The following is a 22218-nucleotide window of genomic DNA, read 5'->3' as shown; positions in this document are numbered from 1 at the left end:
TTCTTGCTTCTCGCGGTTCCAACCAACAGAAAAGTTACATAGAGACCGAGGATCACGATTCAAGGGTAGGGCAAGGACAGAAGCATCAATCAGTCCATACGAGCCTTGAGCCATCGTTTCGTAACCTTGTCCTAATCACGCACAAACAATTCCAATTTTGGTCAGCTTTGCACTCTTTCTCGGAGCCATTAGGGGGTCCTTGGACTGAACCTTTTCAATGATCCATACGACTGCGCCCCATCCAGAGTAGGCATCACGATCGACCGCATTCAACAAGGTTTGCGAGATCGTCTCGAACAAGTCTTCGGCAGGTAGATCAGGTTCCCACAGCGATTCGGCCATTCCGAACAGCTTCTCGGATGCGGTTCCCGACACGACAAAGTCCTGAAAATGTGCAATTTGCGCGAGCATTGTTAGGAAGAAGATTTTCGTTGCTATTGACGCAGAGAGAGGACTAGGGAGGCGTACCTTGGCAAAGTTGATGCATCCGATCAGGTCGGTTGCGGCGATGAAGGGATCTCCTTTGGAATTGAGACCTGCGACGACAGGTTCGACGAAATACGGACCGAATCTGTCGAAACGAGACATTCCGTGAGCCCGAGTATCATCTAAAGAAGCTTCGAAATCGAGAGGAGAGACTAACCTTCGCTCGTACAGCGTGCTCGAGACGAGGTGACAGAACGTTTCAGGTTCGATCGTACGTTCCTCCTTCATCTTGTACAAGTTGACCCGTTGCCTCAGCTTGTCGCCGACCGTGATCGTGTCACTCGCGAGTCCTGGTAGTCCAATGTAGGTTCGGTCTGTCACGGCAAACACCTGAATTCGTTGGAGACTTGAGAAGTCAGCACGACGCGCAGGTCGGATAGCAGGGAGAGGGAGGAGGGAACGAACCTTTTCAAAGTTGCAAGCTACGGTGAGAGCCTGGTTGCCTAACCGCATGTCACATGCGATTGCGACGCAGTCCTTGCCGACCATGGCGAGGCAGGAGCCCTGATAGATGACGAGACGCGCAACGAGAGCAACACGCAAGCGGAGGTCAGTCACGGGCACAGTCAGCTCGAGCGAGAGCATAGAGAGCATACACCGTTGAGCTCCATGATAGACTGTCCATACAAATGGCGAGGCACAGAGGTCAGCACGACGACGAGCGATGCGAGCCGGATGATGATGAGGTCAACTCGAATCGGCTCACCATGATGAAACGCGAGCTGTCCTAGCTACGGGAGACGTGGTACTAGTGCGAATGGGCGAGATTGAGCGTGATACGAGTGCGTCGAGTCGGATATGCGCGTCAAGGTGGATGAAACAGAGTATCGCGACCATTAATTTGCGACACGATCGATTTCTCGGACGACGACGACATCGCCTACGACACCCTCATCTTCTCTGTCTACTTGCGCTACTTTCTGACACAGGTACACACGTGTCCCTGTATGCTTCTTGAAACCTGTCACAGTAGCTCCGTCAGGCGCACGGCATGTCTCACGGCCAGCTAGGTCTCGACACCTTCCGGACTCGCATCTCTCGCCCGTTAGCTCTCTCGCGTGCACCAACTCATCTCGCGATCATGAGCTATGAGAGAACGTCTGAGTGCTGGCTGGCTGATAGCCGCAGTCAGCTATAACGTGTTGCCGTAAATCTGTTTATCGTTCTTTGGATACTGGCTGTTCTCAATTGTTATACCGTGTTGGCAGTGACGTGAGGAGGTCAGAGCGAAAGAGTCGATGAAGCACTGTCCTTGCTAAGTGTCGCCCTGTTTGCCCTTGTTCTCCACGCCGGGTCCCTCGCACGATCCCCCTTTCGCACAAAGGTTGTCCCCTTGTTCTGGCTGCATCTCTACACTCGACTCCCATGATCCCGCTCTGTCTCTCGTATCTCGCACCCGTATCTTTTCATCCTTCATCGAGGCGCTGGTCGCCTGAGCTCGCTCGATTACGTTTCGTCGTTCATTTCTGCATCTCTCCGCCGATCTCGCTTTCCTCAACCCCGACACTTTTTGTTCTACTTGCCGACTGACAGCATGCCAAAGTTGAACAAATCGACCATCCTCTTCATCCTGCTCAACTGGTTGCGCCTGCTGTCCGTCGTTGCAATCTGTCTCGCATTCAGTGGCGAAGTCGTAACCATGGTCAAGTAAGCCAGAGATCTGCCTTGGTCCCCCCTGTCATTTACCAGACTGTAACGATCGTATGTGACGGTGCAGTGACCTCAAGAACGCTCAGCAAGCACACTCTCCTCCATCGCCAGTTCTTTCGACTACAGCCATAAACAACATTTTCCGTCGCTCGTTCCCAGTTCCCGTCCAAGAACCTGCTCCAAGTCGCTTCTCTCTGATCAAACGAGAGCCTACCTCTGTGCGAGATCTCGCGTCCGCGACTTCTCGGAGTCGCACTTCCACTTCAACTCAAGCAATCACCGCCACTTCTGCCCGTCCAGTTTTCTCTCCTTCTCCGACCTCTTCATGTGCGTACATCTCATCGACCTCGATTCCAACCCAACCGGGAGGAGCCCTGTTCTCGACCTTGTCCCGCATTTGCTGTTGTTTCGTCCTCGTCTTGTCCCTCGTGAGCGAAATCTCACCTCCCATCACGACCAGAGTTGGTCAATGGATCGAACGCTGGTGGACGTATGCCTTTCCACCGTTTGGACACGAGTTTGGTACTGGAGTCCTTGGAGCCGTTCAAGTGTTTATGGAATGCATCGTTCTGTCTCACGCGTAGGTCCTGTTAACAAAATATCCCTCGAGAGCTTGAATCACCAACAAGGTTGATATAACAGGGTTGGCAAGCTTACTCAAGTCTCGGGATGGATTCTGTTCGTGATTGGCATTCTGAATCTCCTCTGTGTAAGCTTTGTGCCGGTTCCTCTAGATCTCTGCGGGCCCTGCTGATCCGATTCCTTGCGGTCCGCTACAACCTTTTCTCACTAAACAAATGACCTTTCGTTATAGGGTCTCGCGTTCGGTTCGAGGCTCAAAGTGATTCGTTCACCTTTTGCGGATTCGACTTCACCTTCTGCTTTGCGACGACTTCGACTGACGTCTTCAACCCAATCCAAACCACCAACCTCTTCGGAAGGTCTCTTCGATGATGACTACCACGAGAACGAGACTGGACCCTCTCGAGCTCGAACGAGATCAGGCAAAGAAGAATCTCGCAAATGGTATCGCTTTGACAATCCTCCGACCGAGGAACATTCGATTGTTCTCGACACTTCAGCACGAAGAGAAGATCACTCTGCTGCTGATCATCATCGAGTCCGATTCGACGCAACCTCCCCAAGTGTTCAACTAGATCGAGTTCCAAAAAGGAGTAAGAGCCGGAACGGACCCAACGGGATCATCATTTCCGCACCTATGCATTTACGAGGAGGCGCCGGAGACACCAGCTCGCAACCGGATGATCAACTCGGTAGGACCGGGATCTACGGGGAGATGAAACAAGTTAGGAACGAAATGAGCTCGACGGGAACGAGCAAGAATCGTGCGAACGGAATTAGTTTGCCGCCTCCGGTGTACTCTGGGAGTCATTGAAGGAGGTTCGGCTCATGCAGCGCTTATCTTGAACATTTCAACCGCAATAGACACTCGCTTCAGATTTCGTGAAGCTGCGCTTGGCCTCGGAAAACTCTGAGACACGCCAGCGCTTATCTCTATGATATACAGATACTGTGACTTAAGAAGAGAGCTTATACTGGCGACACCCTGCTCCATTCCCCGCGGGTACGATTATCGCGGAATTCAGTCGCGTGGTGCACGCATTCAATAATCCCGATATTCAGCCCCTATCGGCACGACTCGTGCTCTCGCATGGGCGCCAAGATGACCGACACTGCGACCTCCAGCCCGCTGTCCGAGCCGATCGAGCTCGTCCCTCCGCCAGAAGTGTCCCCAAGTCCAAAAGAAAGCGAGACTATCGCTACATCTAAACCTTCCGGATCCTCTCCGACTGTCGCGTCTGGTGACTCAATGCCAGCGACAGCAACTTCGACCTCGCTCGCTTCGCCACCACGCAAGAAGTCAGCTTCAACGACGCGCCGTAAACGTACATCGACCGCGACTGCGGGCAAGACCGCGCTCGAGGAGCCTTGTCCAACTTGCAAACACCTCGATGCGAAGAACCGGAAACTCCGGAGTCAAGCAGAGCTTGTCTGGGTTGAATGTGATCAGTACGCTTGTCGCTGTTTGCGGACCTTTTTTTTTCCCCACATGAGCTGATGTTTGGCGTGCTTCTACAGATGCGAAACTTGGTTGTACGTATCATCCGCACTCGTCCATGACCCGACAAGGACGTGGACTGATCTATCAGATGGAGACCTACCAGTCACTGGACATGCGTTTCGACAGGTCCGGAAGATTGTCAGTTCTTCCCATTCTGTCCCTCGTGATCTGTCGCTGAGTCGCCTCGGAACTGCTTGCAGCGATCGATTCAATCGACAAGGTATGTAGCTTGTTCTGGAATTGGCCAACCGATCGAATGTGGCTTAATTTTCCTCCCCTCCCAGTGGTATTGCACTTCTTGTCTAACCACCTCGCTCTCGACGGGCGACCCTTTGACAATCTCGTACAAGCTCACTTCTTCGGTTCCGTCCATCGCACCAGTCGCCTCGACCTCGTCCAACGTTCGCAAATCCGCGAGAGCCACAAAATCGCAGCTCGACTATTCAAACTTGCACATGCACTTGCCCGCTTCGGCGGACAGGTGGTCCCACGTCATCTCGGCTCGAGTTGCTTCTGGACAGATCAAACCTGATCGGTTCGAGCGCAAACTCGCGCAAGACTTGACCCTTGAATGGGTGTACGGTCGAGAAGGGATGACGGAACCTTTCGTGGTGGAACGACCCGAAGGGTTGGGTATGAGCATGCCTCGAAGAGACATCACAGTGGGCGAGATTGCCGAATTGATCGGTCCTCAAACTTCTCTCGAAGTGATCGATTGTGCTTCACAATCCTCGTTGTCGAATTGGACTCTCGGAGATTGGGCTCGCTACTACACCTCGCCAGATCGAGACAAAGTCAGGAACGTCATCTCGCTCGAAGTGAGTCAGACGAAACTAGGCAAAATGGTGATTGCTCCCGAGATCGTCAGGTCAGTCTTCAAATCTTCTTCTGTTCATGCGTCTTTAGAGAGTATTGTGACCGACTGGGGTTTCCTTTGTTGTGCGCCCTGCAGGAAACTCGACTGGGTCGAGACGGTCTGGCCGAACGATCTCAAGATCCCCGGTCAATTCCCTCAAGTGCAAAAGTACTGTCTGATGAGCGTCGAGCGATGTTGGACTGTCAGTACAAGCAAACCTCTATATTCACGTCACTCTTTCAAAGACTGAGTCGGTCTTCAAACGTCGCAGGACTGGCACATTGATTTTGCTGGCTCGTCCGTCTTTTACCACGTTCTCAAAGGAGGCAAGACGTTCTACTTTATTCGACCGACTGCGGCAAACCTCGCTGCGTACGAACGGTGGAGCGGATCAACCGAGCGACAGGAGCAGGAATGGTTGGGCGACAGCTGTGACGAAGTGCTCAAAATCGAATTGAAAGAAGGCAACACGGCTTTCTTGCCAACCGGTTGGATTCATGCTGTCGTGAGTACAGATTCGACTAATCAGCCTCGAACTAAGTGGGGCTGACTTTAGCGGGATGACTCCACAGTACACACCGGCAGATTCGATCGTCATAGGAGGCAACTTTCTCCATTCTCTCAACATCCCAACTCAATTGAGGATCTACCAGATCGAACTAGCGACGAAAGTACCCAAGAAGTTCCGATACCCTCATTTCGTCAAGCTATTGTGGTTCGTCGCTGATCGTGAGTAATTTGTCCTACTGCGCTCTCTCGAAAGCAGTCGGTTGACTGTTGTTACTCTGTGATGCAAGACTACCACTCGCACCTCTCTCAACTCGCTCTACCAGCAACGGCAGAGTCGCCTCTACCGCCAACGATTTCGCCTCGAGTGCTCGAAGGCCTCCTCGCTTTGTCGACGTTCCTGATCGAACAGACCACCCGATTCCTCAAGTCTCCCCTCGTCTCGGTTGAGCGTCGACGGATAGCACGGGAGAACGTCCCGTGGGCAAAGGTCCCGGATCCAGTCACCCTCACCCGCGAATTGAGGAAGAACGTCCTGCGAGCCATGGGGAAAGAGCTCGATGCCGAATGCTTCAAACCTCATGGAATCGAGGAAGACGAAGGCAACTTGGCTTCGACAGGTCTCGTGCCAGGTGCTACGCTGGCACACGCCAAGAAAAGTGCCGGGATCAAACGCAAGGGCACGGAGGAACTTGCGCCAGGACCGAGGGCTGCCAAGATCAAACATGCCAATAACACTTCATCGCCACCTCCACCTCATGCTACGAGCGGAACGTTGCACAATCCAGGTGAAATCATTGCGAGACAAGCGATCCCAGTCCCCATGACGACCCGGTTCGAACTGCGACCCGATCCCACACGACCCGAGCTCGGAGTCCGAATGGCCGAAGTTCGAGATACGAGGAATTCGCAAATCGTCACGAGGAGGTGGGAAGAATCTGGAGAAGTGTTTGTCGAGACGCGGACGGTGCATACGATCATTGAACGGGTGAGATGGTCTCGAGACACGATCAAGATTGAACTACCACCACCTCCATCTGTACCTCGATACCCCTTCTCGTACCCTGCGATTCCTCCGCAATGGCCTGTACCGACTACGGGCACCGCTGTGCAACCCACCGAGACGACCCCACAACCGCCTACTTACCATTTCCCGCCACTGCCAGCTCCAGCACAGACTACAAACTATCCTCAACCGGCCATACCATACCCTGCTTACTACCCACAACCTCCTACAGCCGCAGCGAATGCAGCAATGTCGCAATCAACTCCGAGACAACCTGAACCGACTGGTCCTTCTCCAGCTCAGGCGCGTTCGACAGGGTAAACAGCTCAAGAGTGCGAGTAGATAGTTGGATCTGGTGGCTGTTCTCTAATGTTGTTATCCTATGGATTTTTCGTTTCCAAGATGCTTTCGATCACACGAGAGGAGCGATCCGCGAGAGGAAACACGGACATCGAATCGAGCTGAACCTCAAGTTTCGGATGGTAGGGGTAGACCTTAGACGTCTTCCCGCATGATCCGGAATTGAACGTTTGGCGTTTGCAGCATTGTCGAGAGCCGACTCGGAACTTGGCGGGGCCGCCGCGGATGTTTTTTCTACTTTCCGCCGGATCCATCATCATCTTCGATTCGCTACTAGGATCTGCCGAATGCTCGGACTGGATCGACGCAAACAAGCTCTCGTGCTCTTGACGATCCAAAACGCGTCCGTTTCGCTCCTAACGCGCTACTCTCTGACTCATGTCACGTACTCGTCCTCGACCGCCGTCCTCGCGACCGAACTCGTCAAATTCGCCATCAGTCTGTTGATGCAGTCTCGAGAACGACAACGCATGTACAAAGGGAGAGGGACTCTTGTTGGACACGCGTACGAGGGGTTGAACGAGTTGGTCTGCGATCAGCGTGATGAGATGCTCAGGATGGCCGTGCCAGCTGGAATGTACAGCTTTCAAAACACTCTGCTCGTGAGGTCACTTGCTTATGTACCCTCCGCGAGTCTTTACAAGGCGCTGACTCTCATTCTGCACCGCCTCACTCGATAATCTCCTCGGCGGCAACGTGCGCCTTGATTTCTCAGTATGTCGCATTGTCAAACTTGACCGCAGAGGTGTATCAAACGACCTATCAACTCAAACTGCTCACGACCGCCATCTTTTCGATCGTGTTTTTCCAAACTCGGCTCCCTCGACTCAAATGGCTCTCTCTCCTGATACTCACTTTCGGAGTCGTCCTCGTCCAACTTGAACCAAACCCTCCTACGTTAGACCTGAACTCGAACGACAAGATCTTATTGACGAGGGATAGAGGAGGAAGAAGACAAGATCCTCGAACAGGGTTCCTCGCCATCTTCTTTGCATGTTTGTGCAGCGGGTTGGCCGGAGCTTGGTTTGAAAAAGTGCTCAAAAACTTGACCCCTCCTTCCTCGCCTCGGATATCGAAACCATCTCGAACCCGCGTCGAACCGAAGCCTGTCGAAACGGTCGGAGGATCATGTTCGTTGTGGACTCGAAACCTTCAGCTCGCATTCCCTTCGATCGGATTCGCGTTGATAGGAGTTTGGTTTTCGGGTGGACAACTGCGAGGGACTTGGCAAGGGTTCGAGGAACCCATTGTATGGCTCGTGATCTTGAATCAAGCGATCGGAGGCTTGCTCGTCGCACTCGTTGAGTCGTATTCCTTCCTCTCCTCGAGCAGAAGAAACAAAGTCGAGAGCATAGACTGACAACTCGCCCTCTCGCTCAGGTGGTCAAAGAAGCTTCGTCGATCGACAAAGGGTTCGCGACCTCGATCGCAATCGTGTTGTCAACCCTCGCAAACTCGATAGTCACAAGAAGATTCCCGAGCGCTTGGTTCCTGGGAGGTGCAGGAATGGTCATCGCTTCAACCGGGTTGTATTCTCTAGCTTGAGGTCATCTCCTAGACTTTTCTTTGTAGCATTTTTAGATCTCAAGGTTTCTATAGACCATGTTTCTCTCGCGTGTGCGTACTTGTTGAGCAATTTCCTTTCTTCACAGTCGAAGAGGAGGCAAATCCGTCGGATCGGAACTCGCGAGATCTGGATCTACCAAATTCCAATTCGTCTCCCCATGATCTTGTCGATCCTTTGATTCGGGTAAATTCGAAATGGGTGCTTGATGTGAATGGTCAAGATTAGACTTCAACCCTGATCTGGTGGTTGAAGGAAATAACCAATCGAGGTTTGAAGGGTAAGAGATTCCATTCTTTTCTAGATACGTTTCATTCCTGTGTTCGAACACAACCAGGTAATCCTTCAGGTTTCGGCAATACTCTCTTATTGGGGAAGAAATCGTCCATACCAGAATTTGCTCGTATGTCTCGACCCATGATCGCACAAGATGGTGACGATTTTCAATTTGCGTCGACCACCCAATCCAAGATGTTTCGCATGATCTCGTTCGATCCAACTTTGAGCGAGTTTGACACACGCGACGAGGTTGATCGCACTCGAAGATCCTAGGAACAATCCATCGTGTTGTGACAGGTGACGAGACATGCTCAGAGCTTCTGCATCTGTCACTCTTTTGTGTTTTTGGGAGGTGGGTAATGTCAAGAAGGCGAGGACAGGAGGGTAATGAGCAAAATAAAAGCTTACCGATAGGCATCATCGATGATGGGCAAGGCGAGTCTCAAATTCTTCGTGATCCTGTTTAAACCAATCCCTTCGACAATCTGCAAGAACCCAAAATGGTCAAAGATATCCCATCGAGCAGGAGCAGGAGAAGGTTTTTAGCTTACGGTATCGACTTGGAACCTCCTACGTTTCCCTTCCTCCTCCTTCTCACTCCACATGACTCCTTCCTTGACCCAAAAGTACAATCCACTACCTTCCGGATCACTCAACACGACTTCGCACGCTCCTTTCGTCAACCGTTTCAACGTTCGACCTACTCCCGCGATCGTCCCTCCTGTACCGGCTCCCGAAACGAACCCATCGACAAACCCAGAAGTTTGTTGATATATTTCGGGAGCGGTCGTCAACGTGTGACACAGGTAATTTGAAGTGTTTTCAAACTGATCAGCAAACAACCCTCTTGCGGTAGTCGTTGAATCGAGTTCTGAATCACGGCCATTATTTGATCGAGGTTCTTCCTGTTGGGTAATGACGAGATCTGGCAAGCTCGTTCGAGAGTTGACTCGAGACAACGAAGTCGTCGGAGTAAGAGATTGGGGAGTTTTCGCAGGAGTCGTACTTGAACTCGTCGTTGATCGAATCAAGTTTGAATTTGAAGCGGCACGAGATGATTCCGATGCGCTGGTAGGAGTCGATTGTGAACGACCGAATTCGAGTGCTCGAAGTCGTGCGAGATTGACATAGTGACGTTTGTCGACGATCGAAACGGGTCTGACTGTGTTTATCAGCGCGAAGACAGTCAGCGCAATGTCGAGAGTCAAATTCGGATGTCGAGAGATATTGATATTTACCTTTCTCGACTGTAGCACCCAATACTTCGAGCATGCCAATTTTCTCTTGTGCAACATCGTCCGGTAGAACAATATCTGGCAAAGGAAAACAGAAGACCGCTCCGAATTCAGTTGTACAGAGATGTCAAGGAGAAAGAAAAGGGGGACGAACGAGCGTTGTATCCTCGGGCTTTGGCGATTCCTGCGATCGAGATTCCAGTCGAACCGGAAGTGCCTTCAAAGATGGTGGATCCCGTATGAGGATGAATCAAACCTTCTTCTTCAGCCTGTCGTATGACTGTTTTCTCAAATGGCTCAGTGTCATATCAAGCTGAATTGGAAGGAGCGAATTTGAGGACTGACTCTGAAGAGAGACACGGTCCTTGACCGAACCAAACGGGTTCATGAATTCGCATTTGCCCTGTAAAGTCGATTAAAAGAAAGAGTCAGACACATTTTTTCGGAGATGATTGATGCGAGGGTTGGAGACAAACATAGATCTCGACTCCGAGGCGATCACTCAACGAGTTGATCCTGATCAGTGGAGTATTGCCTGCTCGCGTAAAAGGGGGAGGGTTCGCGAACTTTGAGTCAGGTTCAGGTCGTCGGATTCGCACAGAGAAGGGAAAAAGGCGTACCAATGAGTCCTTCAATCCCTTGAACGACTTGTTCACCGCGTACTTGAACTCGTTTCCCTTTATGCGAGATATCGTCGTCGTCCGAGGTGGGGAGAGGTTTTCGTCTCCACCGGTCCTTGTACGATTCGCGAATGTAGATGGCGAGGGAAGTCAACGACAGCGAGAGTGAAAAGCCGGTCACGAGTCCGAGTAGGAGGGATCGGTGGGGTCCGATGCGCGATGGACGCAGGAACGCAGGCAGGAACGACCACAACGAGAACGTCCAATTGCTCGACGATGCCATGGTTCCCGTCCAAGCGTCTACCGCGAGGAACCGATTGCTTCAGGCTCACTTGAATCGAAAGAGGTCGAGATTACACAAAAGTGAGCAGAGATCCGATAGCCGTAACTCTTTTCATCTCATCTCTCGTCCTGTCGATCCTCACCCGGTCCGATACATCCTCGGTTCTACTCTACTCTGATCAACAGGCTTGATCTCAGATTCGAACCGATTACTGCATCCGCAAGAGAGGAACTCGTTTCATTCAACTTGATCTTCGGCATCCGAGCCCTCCAGTCGAGAGACTTGCCGGTACGTCCGCCGCCGACATGCCATTTGGTCAGATCGTGATTGGTCCTCCTGGATCAGGCAAGACGACCTATTGTTGGGGGCTGTACCAAGCGAGTTTCCGTTTCCCATCTCCCCTCTCCCTCTCCCATGGACTGAACTGTTACGATTAGTTCTTTCAAGCATTGTCGAGACCAATCATCCTGATCAATTTGGACCCTGCTTCGAAACCACCTCCGTACCCGCATTCGCTCGACATTAGTTCACTCATCTCGCTCGATGATTGCATGCGAGAGTTTGGACTAGGTCCGAATGGTGCCATGTTGTACTGTCTCGAGTACCTCGAACAGAACCTCGATTGGTTCGAAACCGAACTCGACAAGGTCCTAGATCAAGCTCTTGCGGATCAACCACCGACGACAACGACGACGAGGAGATGGAGAAGGGAAGAGATGTATGTCGTGTTTGATACCCCAGGTCAAGTCGAACTGTCGACAAATCATCAATCGCTCAAGAACGTCTTGAACTTTCTTGAAAAGAAACTCGATTTCCGGGTCAGTTCTACGTAGCCTGTTGCTCTAATTTCAAGAGATCTGACTTGTTTGTGAAATTGCCAAGAGTAGCTCGCAGCGGTACAATTGATCGATTCGTCTCATATTCTCGATCCGGCGAAATACATTGCCGTCCTCTTGTTGGCCTTGCGGACCATGTTGCAGCTAGAACTGCCTCACATCAACGTTCTCTCGAAAATCGACATCCTGTCCATGTCGGGAGATCTCCGTCAGTTCATCCCTTAATCAGAAGATAGAGTCGCGGTCCAGTTTTCTGACTTTCTATGGGGAAGATCAGCGTTCAACCTGGATTTCTATACCGAGGTTCAAGACTTGTCACACTTGTTGCCGTTACTCGCATCTTCACATCCTCGAATGGAACGGTTTGCCGAATTGAACGAAAAGATTGTGGAACTTGTCGAAGAGTTTGGATTAGTCAGTTTCGAGACCCTTGCAGTCGAAGTAAAACTCTTTCTCTCAGGTTCGGGGCGAAATGTTCAAGACTGATGCAAGATCGTTTTTCTCTTTAGGACAAAGAATCCATGTTGTCCCTCGTGGCTACGATTGATCAATCTCTGGGATACCTACCTCCTCCAGCACCTCCTGCTGCAACCACCACCTCGCATTCTCATGAACATGATGATCACGGACACGATCATTCACACTCTGCATTGCCGACGATGCCAGCTCACGTGAAACAATCCGTCGGGCTGAAAACAGCAACGGTACAAGAGAAATGGATCGACTCGAAACGAGGGTACGAAGCGTTTGAACATGAACGGTGGGAACGAGAAGGAGATCGAGTGAGGAAAGAAGCGAATCGGAGAGAGAGGAGACAAGCGGGAGTCACGGAGGAAGAGTACCTCGATCAACTCGAACGACATGATGAAGAGGGTCAGAATCCAGGAATGGTCTGGGATGGAGAATAGAATAGATTGTAATTGCATTGCATTAATCGCGTCCAAGATATGATAGGCCACGTGGAGATTTGCCCGACGAATCGCGCGATCCGACGACTCTCACTCGCACCTGCACTTGCCAATCAACGAGTAACTTGGCCCTTGTACCCGCCTCTCAAAGCTCCCCCGTCTGGTCCCTTCTCGCGTCTACGCCCGTCCTCCGGTTCCCCCTCCACGTTTCCCTCGTCACCTCCACGTCTTGATTCGTCGCCCGCCCGAATGTCTACTCCAGTTCTCTCGGCTGCACAAAGGATGCAACAAGCTCACGAGCAATCTCAACTTGCTCCTGCGTCCTCGACCGTCCCCCAGACTGCAGAAATCTTGACCGAGGATCCGTTCCCCGTTGCGAACCTGTTCCCTTCCTCGTCCTCGTCCTCGTCCAAGCCCGCTACTACTTCGACCAAGAATGTCAATGTTGAAGACCAAGACGCGTTCCCTTCTCTTGGTGGAGGACCTGCTCCGAAAGCCGCAGCAGCCGTCACTGCCGGAGGATGGGGTTCAAACAAGATCAAACAGGCTCCTCAAGTCCCTACGACCAACAACAACGGTAACAGAGGCACGACTCTGAGTGGTTCAGGAGACAGTGCAACCCTCAATTTCTCGATCCCTACGAACCAGATCCACATTGCTGCACCCGCAAGTTCGACTCTCGAAGGATCTCAGAGACGCAACGGATTGTTCTCGAACGACCCTCGATTGAAATCTGGACCTCCTACGACGTTGGGAGAAGTGTTGAAACAGTTGCAACAAACTCGAGAGAACCAACAAGCTCGAGTCACCATTCAAGCGAGTTCTTCGTCGAAATTGACCACGTTCATCATCAAGGCGTACAAACCTGCCGCGGTCAAGAAAGGGGGTCCTTCGGCACAGGAAGAGGTTGAACGAGTCAAAACCGAATTGTTGGCATGGCTCGAGAAAAAGGTCAAGGATCAGGTTCAAGTCCCCAAGGCGTTGCGAGCTTTCATCATTGGCGCAAAAGGTATTGAAAATCTTTGGCTTCATGAAATTGCTTTACAAGCTGACTCGAATTTTTGTGCACAGGTCGAACTTTGAAAGCAATCACGGATTCGACCGGATGCTCGATTCAGATCCCTCGAGATGACGAGATTCCCTCGACCGAGAACCAGGACGACGATGATGACGAACTTGGTCCTCTCATCTCGATCACGTTGTCTGGACCGAGTTCGGCGGTCGAATCGGCGAAATCTCAAATCCTCGCGATCGTGAGGGAGCGCACCTCAAAGACGACTCAAGCCTTGACCGACATCCCGGCAGAACTGTGGATCTTCCTGAGGTCCAAAGTTGAACAACTCGTCGAACGAACTCTCGGGGAACAAGACAAGGACAACGTGACGGTTTCAGTCCCGAGAAAAGTTCCGGCTCGAGGTTTGAAGGGAGTCGACGTCGAGGACCAAGTCGATGGAGATCAAGGTTTTAACCAGGACGACAAGGACAAAGCCGTTAGAGTCACTGGAGACAAAGAGTTTGTACGATCCGTCGTCACGGCCATCTACGACGAAGTGAATGAACTCGTAAGGGCCTTTGTTTCTTCAGTCTTTTTGTCTCTCGCTTCTTCGCATTCTGAACTGGTTTGACCTGACTTGATACAGCGATCGACGATCCGACCCGTCATCTTTTCGCTCCCGAAACGTCAACACCGATTCTTGGTCGGCAACGCGATCGCGGATCAGATCCTCGAACAATCGGGGTGTGCCATCGAAGTGCCTCCTGCCGACAACGACAGTGAGGATGTCGTCGTGCGAGGTCCTTCGCGCGAAACGATCAAGGCGATGCAATTGGTGAGTCATACTACCAAATGCTTGACTCGATTCTGCGAGATCATGACGTCGAATGCGAGTGTTGACGGATTCGCTTCCTCTCTTCCTTTGTGTGGATGACGTTGATTGCTGTAGGTGATGGATTTGGCATCTGCGACTCCGGTCGAACAACTCGATTTGTTGACCGCGCACCGAGGTACTCACGACGCACGTGTCTATGCACGTTCACTCTCTCGCTACCTCTTGCTCAAGAAACGTCTTCGTCAAATCGCCGAACAAACCGAAACCAAAATCTACGTTCCGAGACCTAGTTCCATCTCGAGTTCGTCCCCAAACGCGTTCCTCGAGATTGTCGGTACCGCGAACGGTGGAGAACAGGTAGCGAAAGCGAGAGGTGCAGTCATTGCCGAAGTTCGCAAACTGCCTCCGACCGTGTTTGAACAAGTCGAGATTGAGGAATTGGTACACCGGTACTTGATCGGCAAACGTGGAGTCAAAGTCAAGGCTCTCGAGAAGGACAACAAGGTCGAAGTCGTGTTCCCGAGGGAAGGAGAACACAGTGATGAAATCCTCGTCGTGTATGTTGGAGAAGATGCGACTCAGGCAAAAGCTGCTCTCGAAGGTGAGAAGACAAAAGACAAATCCACCCTTGTTCCTTCCACTAACCTATTTCGTTTCTCCCTCTTCAAATAGCGACGACTGCATCGCTCGTTTCGCTCGCAGCCGAATTCAAGGATCTCGTGACGCTCACGATCGAAATCCCTGCGTCTCTCCACGGAGCCGTGATTGGTACGGGAGGAACGACTCTCAACGCCGTGTTGGGAGAAGACAAGTTGGCTCACGTGCAGTTCGGAGGCAACGGCGAAACCCAACAAGATCAAGTGTCGATTCGGGGACCGAAAGACGAAGCAGAGAGGGTCAAGAAGGAACTCGAACGGATCGCAGAAGAAGCCAAGAAGGAAGAAATTGTCAACTCTCACGTACGGGCTTTTCTTATTTTGCTTTCCCTTCGAGATCGAGGTACTCATCTTTTCTGGTTCCAGGTCGTCGAGTTCGAGATTGAAACGAGTTTGGTTCGACACGTTGTTGGCAAAGCTGGAGCTGGAGTCAACAAGCTTCGTGACGATCTCGGAGTCAAGGTCGACTTTGTCGAACTCTCGACTTCCGACAAGAAGGGCAACAAGTTGAGCAAGGTGACGATCAAGGGAAGGAAGGAAAACGCAGAGGAGGCTGCCAAACGTGTCAAGAGCACTGCAACCAAGATGGTGAGTCCCGGGAAGAGGCTCAGTCCAATTGATGCTTGGTCCCGACTTACTGATTCGGGGCGATTGCTTCGATCGGATTCGTGAATCCAGGCCGACGAGATAACTCTCACTATCCCTCTTCCGACTTCGCTCGATCGAGGTTCGCTCATTGGCAAGCAAGGTACCTACCTCAAGCGTCTCGAAGACAAGTACGAGGTTCGCATCAACTTTCCCAGGAACAATGCCAAATCTTCCGACGACCAACCATCCGGTTCCGCCACTTCGTCTTCTTCCGAGATTGTCATTCGAGGTCCATCCAAGGGCGCTCAGGCGGCAAAGGGTGAACTCGTCGACCTCATCTCGTACGAGAAGGAACATGGCAACACGGTCTCGTTCACGGTCTCGGTCAAGGCTTTGCCCCGTATCCTCGGTCGAGGTGGAGCTCAGATCAACTCGATCAAGGACGAGACTGGAGTCGCTTCAGTCGACGTCGACCAAGAGTCTCCCGAAGACCAAGAGGCGACTATCACTCTCAGGGGAACCAAAGCATCGATCAAGAGTGCTCGTCAGGAAATCGAAAAGATTGCGAAGGAAGTTGACGACGAGGCGAGGATCGAAATCGAAATCCCGAAGGAGTACCACACGACGTTGATTGGTTCCGGTGGATCGAGCAGTGAGCCCTTCCTTCCTTTCAGTGTCATGCGGGAAGAAACTGAGATTCCTCTCCCTACCACCTCTCTGTACAGTTCGTGACTTGATCACTCGATCCGGAGGACCGTCCGACGGCCGTGCCTCGGGTAACATGGTCCGCTTCCCTCGTCAGGGAGATGCGAGCAACACTGTCACGATTATCGCTCCGAGCTCGATCGCGACCAAGATCCGTGCCGAACTCGAGAAGGAGATTGCTTCGCTCGATTCGCGAGTCGTGTGGGGAGTGGTTGTCGCACAGTCGAACCACGCTGCCGTGATTGGCAAAGGTGCGCAAGCACTGCAAGAACTTCAACGCAAACACGGCGTCAAGATCTACATGCCTGGATGGAACGACTATGCCGAAGCTGGACAAGTCGAGAACAAGGACGAACCGGAACTTGTCGATGCGCAGGAAAAGGATTTGGTCAAGGTTGTCGGACCGAAAGATTCGGTCCTGGCCGCTGCGGTCGACCTTCAAGCCGTCAAAGGTCGAGGAGGTAACCAATCGGATACCTCGACTCCCAACCACGGCAATTCGACTCCTCAGCACTCGGTCAAGGTGCTCGTGCCGAAACAATACCACGCGGTTGTCGCTCAGGGCGGACGATTCTTCCGGTCGTTGCCGAACGGAACCAAGGTTTCGCACGAAGGAGTGAAACCTCCTTCTTCGGCTCTCAAGGCCAAGAAGCCTCCTGTTCCTTTAGGACAAAACGGTTCGACCGCGCGGATTGATGATGCTGGAGAGGATGATTCGAGTGCCGCAGCCAGCGAAGGAATCGAGTTCCAACTTGTGCCGCTTCACGAGAACGGCGCTTCGACCGAGAACGGCGATGACGAGGACGTCATTCCCTGGGTTGTCGAATCGAGGAACCAGGAGGACGCGGAAAAGGTCGCCGAAGAGATCAAGAAGAGTCTTGAGCGTGCCAAGGAAGCAACCCATGTCGGATGGGTCACCGTCCCACGTGGACTGAGTACGTTTTTACCTTTCCGCTACTCCCCAAAAGATGATTTTCGTCTGACTGAGCCTGGTTGTTTCGTATTTAGTGCCCCGCATTGTCGGACGAGGAGGTTCTGGACTTGACCGACTTCGTTCGACCGGTGTCGAAGTCGAAGTTGTCGGCAAGCGGGATGCGAACCGTGAGTAGCACAATGTTTCGTCCCGTTTTCCCAAGAACAAATACCTCGACTGACCTGTGCACGTCTCTTACCAGAACTCACTTTGACCGGTTCTCCGGAAGCCATTGAATCCGCTCGCGAGATCATCGAGTCTCTGAACGCACCTCGTCAACGTCGCGAACGTGACGAGTACTACTAAAGTACCACAAATCGAAAAGCTGTAGTATATCAGCGTACCTTTTTCCTTTCTTACCTGGAACAAACGGAAGCTCTCTTTAGCACTTTTGATGTGTTTGCTCTTTCCGAATACTTTTGCGGTTTCCCCTTTCCTTTTCGTCTTTTTATTTTCTACTACTTTTTGTAATCGCGCATGCAGTCCCGCAAATCTTCTTGCCTGTCACGACTAAGTCGCAACACTCGTGCCCATAGAGAGTGCAGCCCATCGGCGGACCTCACGCTGTAAGCTGTAAGTGACCGCAATGAGAATCTCTTGGGAACTAATTCGATCGTCAATGTAACAGAATCGACACACGGGGAGTCACATATTCACGGTGGTGAAATCTCGCTGCTCCAACGATATCAAGAGAAGAAGAAAAGGTACTGTCCTTGTAGAACGAGACCGAAAAGAAAAAGCAAAAGGAGCACTCTCGATCACAAAGGTCATACAAAGGCATCGCCAACGAGATCGACGATCTGAATGGGCAGTGTCAGCGGCATGACAGCTGACGCACTGTTCTCGACCTTGTCGAGCAGACTCTTGTATGCTCGGACAGAATCGCCTACTCTCCGTTCACCGCTTTTCTGAGTTGCAAGACCAACGTCAGGAGCATTTTCTACCGAGGGGTAGAGCTGGAGAGGCTGGGGTCGCGTAACAAAAAGGATCTTGAAAACTATTCAGAAACTTGATATGCGTTTTCATTCGTTGTCACTAGCCAACTCCATCGCTTCTCCGTCGTTGTCGGAAGCAATCGCTTCGACCAATGGAGCACCATCAACCTCGCCTCCATCGAGATCTTCTATCGCTGCTCCATCAAGGTCGATTCCTTCTCCATCGAGATCGAGTGCGGCACCATCGACGTCCTCGCCCTCCGCCTCGACCATGGGCGCCCCATCGACATCGACAATTTCAGTCGTAATCGATGATGTACTCGTCACGAGAGGTTCTGAAACGGCCGGTGCAAACGTAGCTGCTTTAAAGCTCATCTTGAATCCGCCAAACGATTTCTTCTCCTCGGGTTCGGGTTCGTCCTGGTGATGTGAAGGAGGTGTAGGAATCGGGTTCGAAGATTGTCTCGACATGGACTCGAGGGATGGAGATTGGATTGGAGTGATCTCGGGTTCAGAAGGTTGCGTCGTGTTGCTACTCGGCACGTAGTCTTCAGGTGCGACCGAATCGATTCCCGACAATCTTCGCTTGTAGTCTTCGATCACGCTCGGTTCAAACACGAGCCATTCCTTGTCCCACACGTCAATGACCTGCCAAACAAGACACCACGTATGCGATGAGTTTTTTTTTTTTCGTGCGAAAAGCGGAATGTCAGAAGAGAGTCGTACCTTTTCAACGAGACCTCTGAACTGTTCAGCCTTCATACGGCCGGGGAAACTCAAGTACACGTCGCCGAGGTGATCAAACACTTTCTCGAGTCGTTTTTCAAAGATCGATCGATACACCCATGCGTTCGGTAGCGAAGCTGATGCATTGTGCAGAATGTCCGAGATGAGATGTAGACGGGCAAGTTTGCGAGGTACTGGAGTCGTATCAATCGTGAGAGAACACACGAGCAAATCGGCGATCTGGATTTTCGAAAAAGGGCACGCGATCTTTCGTTAATTGGCTCTGCTGTTCGGCAGATGACTGCGAAAGGGGAAGTGACACGCACGAAAGCAGCACAGTCTGCATGTTCGAGTGCGAACGTCATGCCTCGTGCAATCTTGTCCCTCGTACTCGTCAACCCTCGAAGTAACGCTTCGAATCGTTTTTGCGCAAGTTTGCCGAGTTTGCCCTTGCCGACTCGATCTTGCTCTGAATCTTCCGAGGAGTCGGAAGAGTAGACATCGTTGTTGCCCTGGAACCCGAGATTGTGATGGACTCTTTCAGCTCAGAATCAGAGGTTTAGGAGCAGAGGAGCCCACACGGGAAGAAACTTACCTCGTCCCGGAAGCTCGCAGTCGCTGGTGGCTCATAGTCGCGATCGAGGAGCATCTTGAAAAAGTGGTAGGAAGGGAGCTAACGGGTTTTTGCTCACTATCGTCAGTTACCGCTATACATCGAGAGAAAAACCGCATGTCAGGATATGTTTGCCTTACTTGCTGATCCTGCAGGAACGCAAATTTCTTGTTGTTCTTCTCCTTCTCCCGTAAGACTCCTTCAAACCCTCTTCCGTGGTCTCTCACTTTGTCCGCGACCGTGACGAGAAATTTTTCATCGACTCCCGGTTCGAGGTCAGGCCATTCCCGTTTTCGACGGGGTGGAGGACTTGTCGATCTCGAACGAGAACGCGAGCGAGAGTATGAACGACGCGAACGTTTCGAGCGCAAAAACTCGTGAGGATCTGTTGGCGATCGAGATCGATCTCGAGACCGAGACGGAGAGGGAGATCGAGAATGCCTTCGACGCGAAGACCTGTGACTCGAAGAATACGCTCCCCTTTCAGGTTCTACGAATACAGTGACGACTCGTTCGAATCAGTCGACAATCAGTATCGAAAAGAGACCCGATCAGGAACTTACCATAGAGCGCTCTGGACGCGATCGGAACTGCTTTTCCCCATCCGACTCGAATGACGCTGTCGCCCCATTCCGCACCGTCCATCTCTTTGACGGCTTTCTCGGCATCGGGTCGACGCAAGAACGCTACGAACCCTCCGAGTTTGCGTCCTTGCATGTGCGCATTGTGATTGATCTGTCCCGAATCGAGTCGAGGCCACATGATCTTGAAGTACGCCCCCGAGCAACGACCATGAGCATGTGAAATTATGTCTCGGCGAAGATAGAAAGACATAGGCGAAAAAGCTCACTTTGACACTCCCGACTCCACCGAATTGAGCAAAGAGCTTTCCGAGCGACTCTTCAGTCGCGTTCTGCGGGAGTCCACCGACATGCACGTTGGTCGTAAGGGGGTCATCCGCGTCGTACGAGTTGTTGCCTGTGAGCACAGGAGCGTGTTCCCGGGCTGATCCGAATTAGGAAACATCAGGACCGAGTCTCCTTTGCGTACAGAACTTTGCGAGATAAAAGGCTCACCCGCGAGCGCAGTGATGGACGAGCCAGCTAAAGAAACGCAAAGGGAAGCGTCAGGAGATCGATTCGTGCAGGAACTGCGAATTAAGCCGTACCGGAACCAGCTTTGTGTCGGTAACGCTCTTCACGAGCGGCTTGATCTCTGCGAGGTGGTTTCGGCCCAGAGTTGACACAGAAGGAAGAACATGACAGAGCACGCCTAGTCAATGAAACTGCCTATAGGGAGCGCTCTGCCGAAACAGAGTAGGCACAAAGGGGAAGAAGGAAGGGAGAGGAACCTCTTGAGCTGTTCGAGAAAGTTGTCTCCCTCTCGTTTCTTCTTGCTCGCTAGACTCGCAGATTTTGGGGTCGGGTCAGGCTAATCAAAGTCGTCAGCCCGAGACCTGTCGACTTAAAATTTAGCAGAGAAACACACCTCGTCATCTTGCATGAAACTCAAGGCCGTCGCCCGTTTCGAGCCGGCTGATTTCGGCGCGGTCGGAGGCACCATCGCTTTGGGTCCAGTGGGAGCCGAGAACCCTCTCGGTCCGGTAGGAGGTGGGGGTTGAGGGTGTTTCGAAGTCGAGGGAGTCGGATCCAGCGTTGCGAGCGGGTTGTACTTTTCTTCGCCTCCCGCGCGGACGAACCCTTTCGAAGGACCTTTACCCCTGCCCGTCGAGATCCCAGTACGTCGATGGTGTTCAGGTCCAGTCTCTTCATCCCCTCCAAACGCCTCGACAAACTCGGTGTAGGCTTTCGCGGCTTCTTGTTCCTGTTGTTTCGCACGTTCGAGTTCGAGTTCCTTGTCACGCTCGAACTTGGACTTGCGGTGCGTGTGAGGGAGTGCACCGGTGAAGCGAGCGAGTTTGTGGGCCGAGAGTGAAGGTGCGGCTTCGAACGGAGAGGGATCGTCTTCGTCAGAGTCTCGCTCTGCAAGTCGGCGTCGAGTATCCATAATGGAATCCTATTTCGAAAGTCGCAGATGACGATGGGAAGCGAGGTCGGGCCGCTAGCGGGCGAGGTTGATCAAGCGGTTGTCGATTTGCGCCTCAAGTCTGAACTTGCCACGCGTTGTGCGTCCGATACGACCTGGTCCCAGCGGGGTTTGAAGTTCTGTCGCAAGGCGCGCGAGATTGGGGGCGAGATAATATAGCCGGCGCAAGTTGCTCGCGACTCTCTCGGCTCGCATTCGCTTCGACTCGGCAATTCCCACAGCGATCGATACGAGGCATGACTTCACACTTAATAGACATGTTTGCAAGACGCGCGAGCGAGCGTCAACCATGCCGCCCGACTCCCGTTTCAACTCTAGCCCCACCTCGAGCTCCCGGAGACGAACACAGCGCTCCGATCGAATCCGAGCCGCGAGTAGAAGGCTGTACGTTCTGCGAGATCGTATGGGGCAGACAAGAAGCGTACACGGCAAGAAAACCTATCGGATTCCTGTAGTTTGCCGACTAAGTCCTGA

At 52.1% G+C, this 22218-nt stretch overlaps 8 protein-coding genes across 8 annotated transcripts; 5 read left to right on the top strand and 3 right to left on the bottom strand.

Annotated features, from left to right (window-relative positions):
* Positions 1-89: 89 nt before the first annotated feature.
* Positions 90-1195, bottom strand: PUP3 (proteasome core particle subunit beta 3; the record flags this gene model as incomplete). Its single annotated transcript, XM_076678864.1, has 7 exons — positions 90-131; positions 211-384; positions 469-571; positions 644-816; positions 892-990; positions 1083-1103; positions 1193-1195. The coding sequence occupies 7 exons, from the start codon at positions 1193-1195 to the stop codon at positions 90-92; spliced, it is 615 nt and encodes a 204-aa protein (XP_076534102.1).
* Positions 1196-2020: 825 nt separating this feature from the next.
* JCM15063_001062 (uncharacterized protein) lies at positions 2021-3532 on the top strand (the record flags this gene model as incomplete). Its single annotated transcript, XM_076678863.1, has 4 exons — positions 2021-2133; positions 2204-2716; positions 2779-2845; positions 2951-3532. The coding sequence occupies 4 exons, from the start codon at positions 2021-2023 to the stop codon at positions 3530-3532; spliced, it is 1275 nt and encodes a 424-aa protein (XP_076534101.1).
* Positions 3533-3808: 276 nt separating this feature from the next.
* Positions 3809-6909, top strand: JHD1 ([Histone H3]-lysine-36 demethylase; the record flags this gene model as incomplete). Its single annotated transcript, XM_076678862.1, has 9 exons — positions 3809-4160; positions 4237-4251; positions 4346-4357; positions 4420-4439; positions 4504-5087; positions 5172-5277; positions 5347-5580; positions 5648-5804; positions 5873-6909. 9 exons carry the CDS (start codon positions 3809-3811, stop codon positions 6907-6909), a joined length of 2517 nt encoding a protein of 838 aa, XP_076534100.1.
* Positions 6910-7235: 326 nt separating this feature from the next.
* Positions 7236-8493, top strand: JCM15063_001060 (uncharacterized protein; the record flags this gene model as incomplete). Its single annotated transcript, XM_076678861.1, has 3 exons — positions 7236-7550; positions 7664-8248; positions 8329-8493. 3 exons carry the CDS (start codon positions 7236-7238, stop codon positions 8491-8493), a joined length of 1065 nt encoding a protein of 354 aa, XP_076534099.1.
* A 101-nt stretch (positions 8494-8594) lies between these two features.
* On the bottom strand, positions 8595-10929 carry JCM15063_001059 (uncharacterized protein; the record flags this gene model as incomplete). The annotated part of the gene is made up of 9 exons (XM_076678860.1): positions 8595-8829; positions 8904-9125; positions 9200-9276; positions 9343-9953; positions 10030-10104; positions 10181-10306; positions 10372-10429; positions 10503-10561; positions 10647-10929. 9 exons carry the CDS (start codon positions 10927-10929, stop codon positions 8595-8597), a joined length of 1746 nt encoding a protein of 581 aa, XP_076534098.1.
* Positions 10930-11234: 305 nt separating this feature from the next.
* Positions 11235-12673, top strand: GPN2 (GTPase GPN2; the record flags this gene model as incomplete). The annotated part of the gene is made up of 5 exons (XM_076678859.1): positions 11235-11306; positions 11367-11747; positions 11817-11973; positions 12043-12206; positions 12275-12673. 5 exons carry the CDS (start codon positions 11235-11237, stop codon positions 12671-12673), a joined length of 1173 nt encoding a protein of 390 aa, XP_076534097.1.
* A 249-nt stretch (positions 12674-12922) lies between these two features.
* Positions 12923-17730, top strand: SCP160 (Scp160p; the record flags this gene model as incomplete). The annotated part of the gene is made up of 10 exons (XM_076678858.1): positions 12923-13682; positions 13745-14235; positions 14314-14502; positions 14617-15103; positions 15175-15461; positions 15525-15746; positions 15837-16398; positions 16472-17386; positions 17460-17552; positions 17627-17730. 10 exons carry the CDS (start codon positions 12923-12925, stop codon positions 17728-17730), a joined length of 4110 nt encoding a protein of 1369 aa, XP_076534096.1.
* A 716-nt stretch (positions 17731-18446) lies between these two features.
* On the bottom strand, positions 18447-21705 carry JCM15063_001056 (uncharacterized protein; the record flags this gene model as incomplete). The annotated part of the gene is made up of 11 exons (XM_076678857.1): positions 18447-19007; positions 19086-19325; positions 19412-19597; positions 19681-19758; positions 19839-20188; positions 20262-20463; positions 20549-20703; positions 20775-20801; positions 20867-20913; positions 21050-21129; positions 21187-21705. 11 exons carry the CDS (start codon positions 21703-21705, stop codon positions 18447-18449), a joined length of 2445 nt encoding a protein of 814 aa, XP_076534095.1.
* Positions 21706-22218: the final 513 nt, after the last annotated feature.

This window comes from Sporobolomyces koalae (assembly GCF_050403365.1).
Source record: "Sporobolomyces koalae JCM15063 DNA, S_koalae_JCM15063T_v1_ctg17, whole genome shotgun sequence".
NCBI classification, from domain to species: domain Eukaryota; kingdom Fungi; phylum Basidiomycota; class Microbotryomycetes; order Sporidiobolales; family Sporidiobolaceae; genus Sporobolomyces; species Sporobolomyces koalae.
The sequence above is the reverse complement of the archived record's forward strand: the minus strand, read 5'-3'. Positions and strand labels throughout refer to the sequence as shown.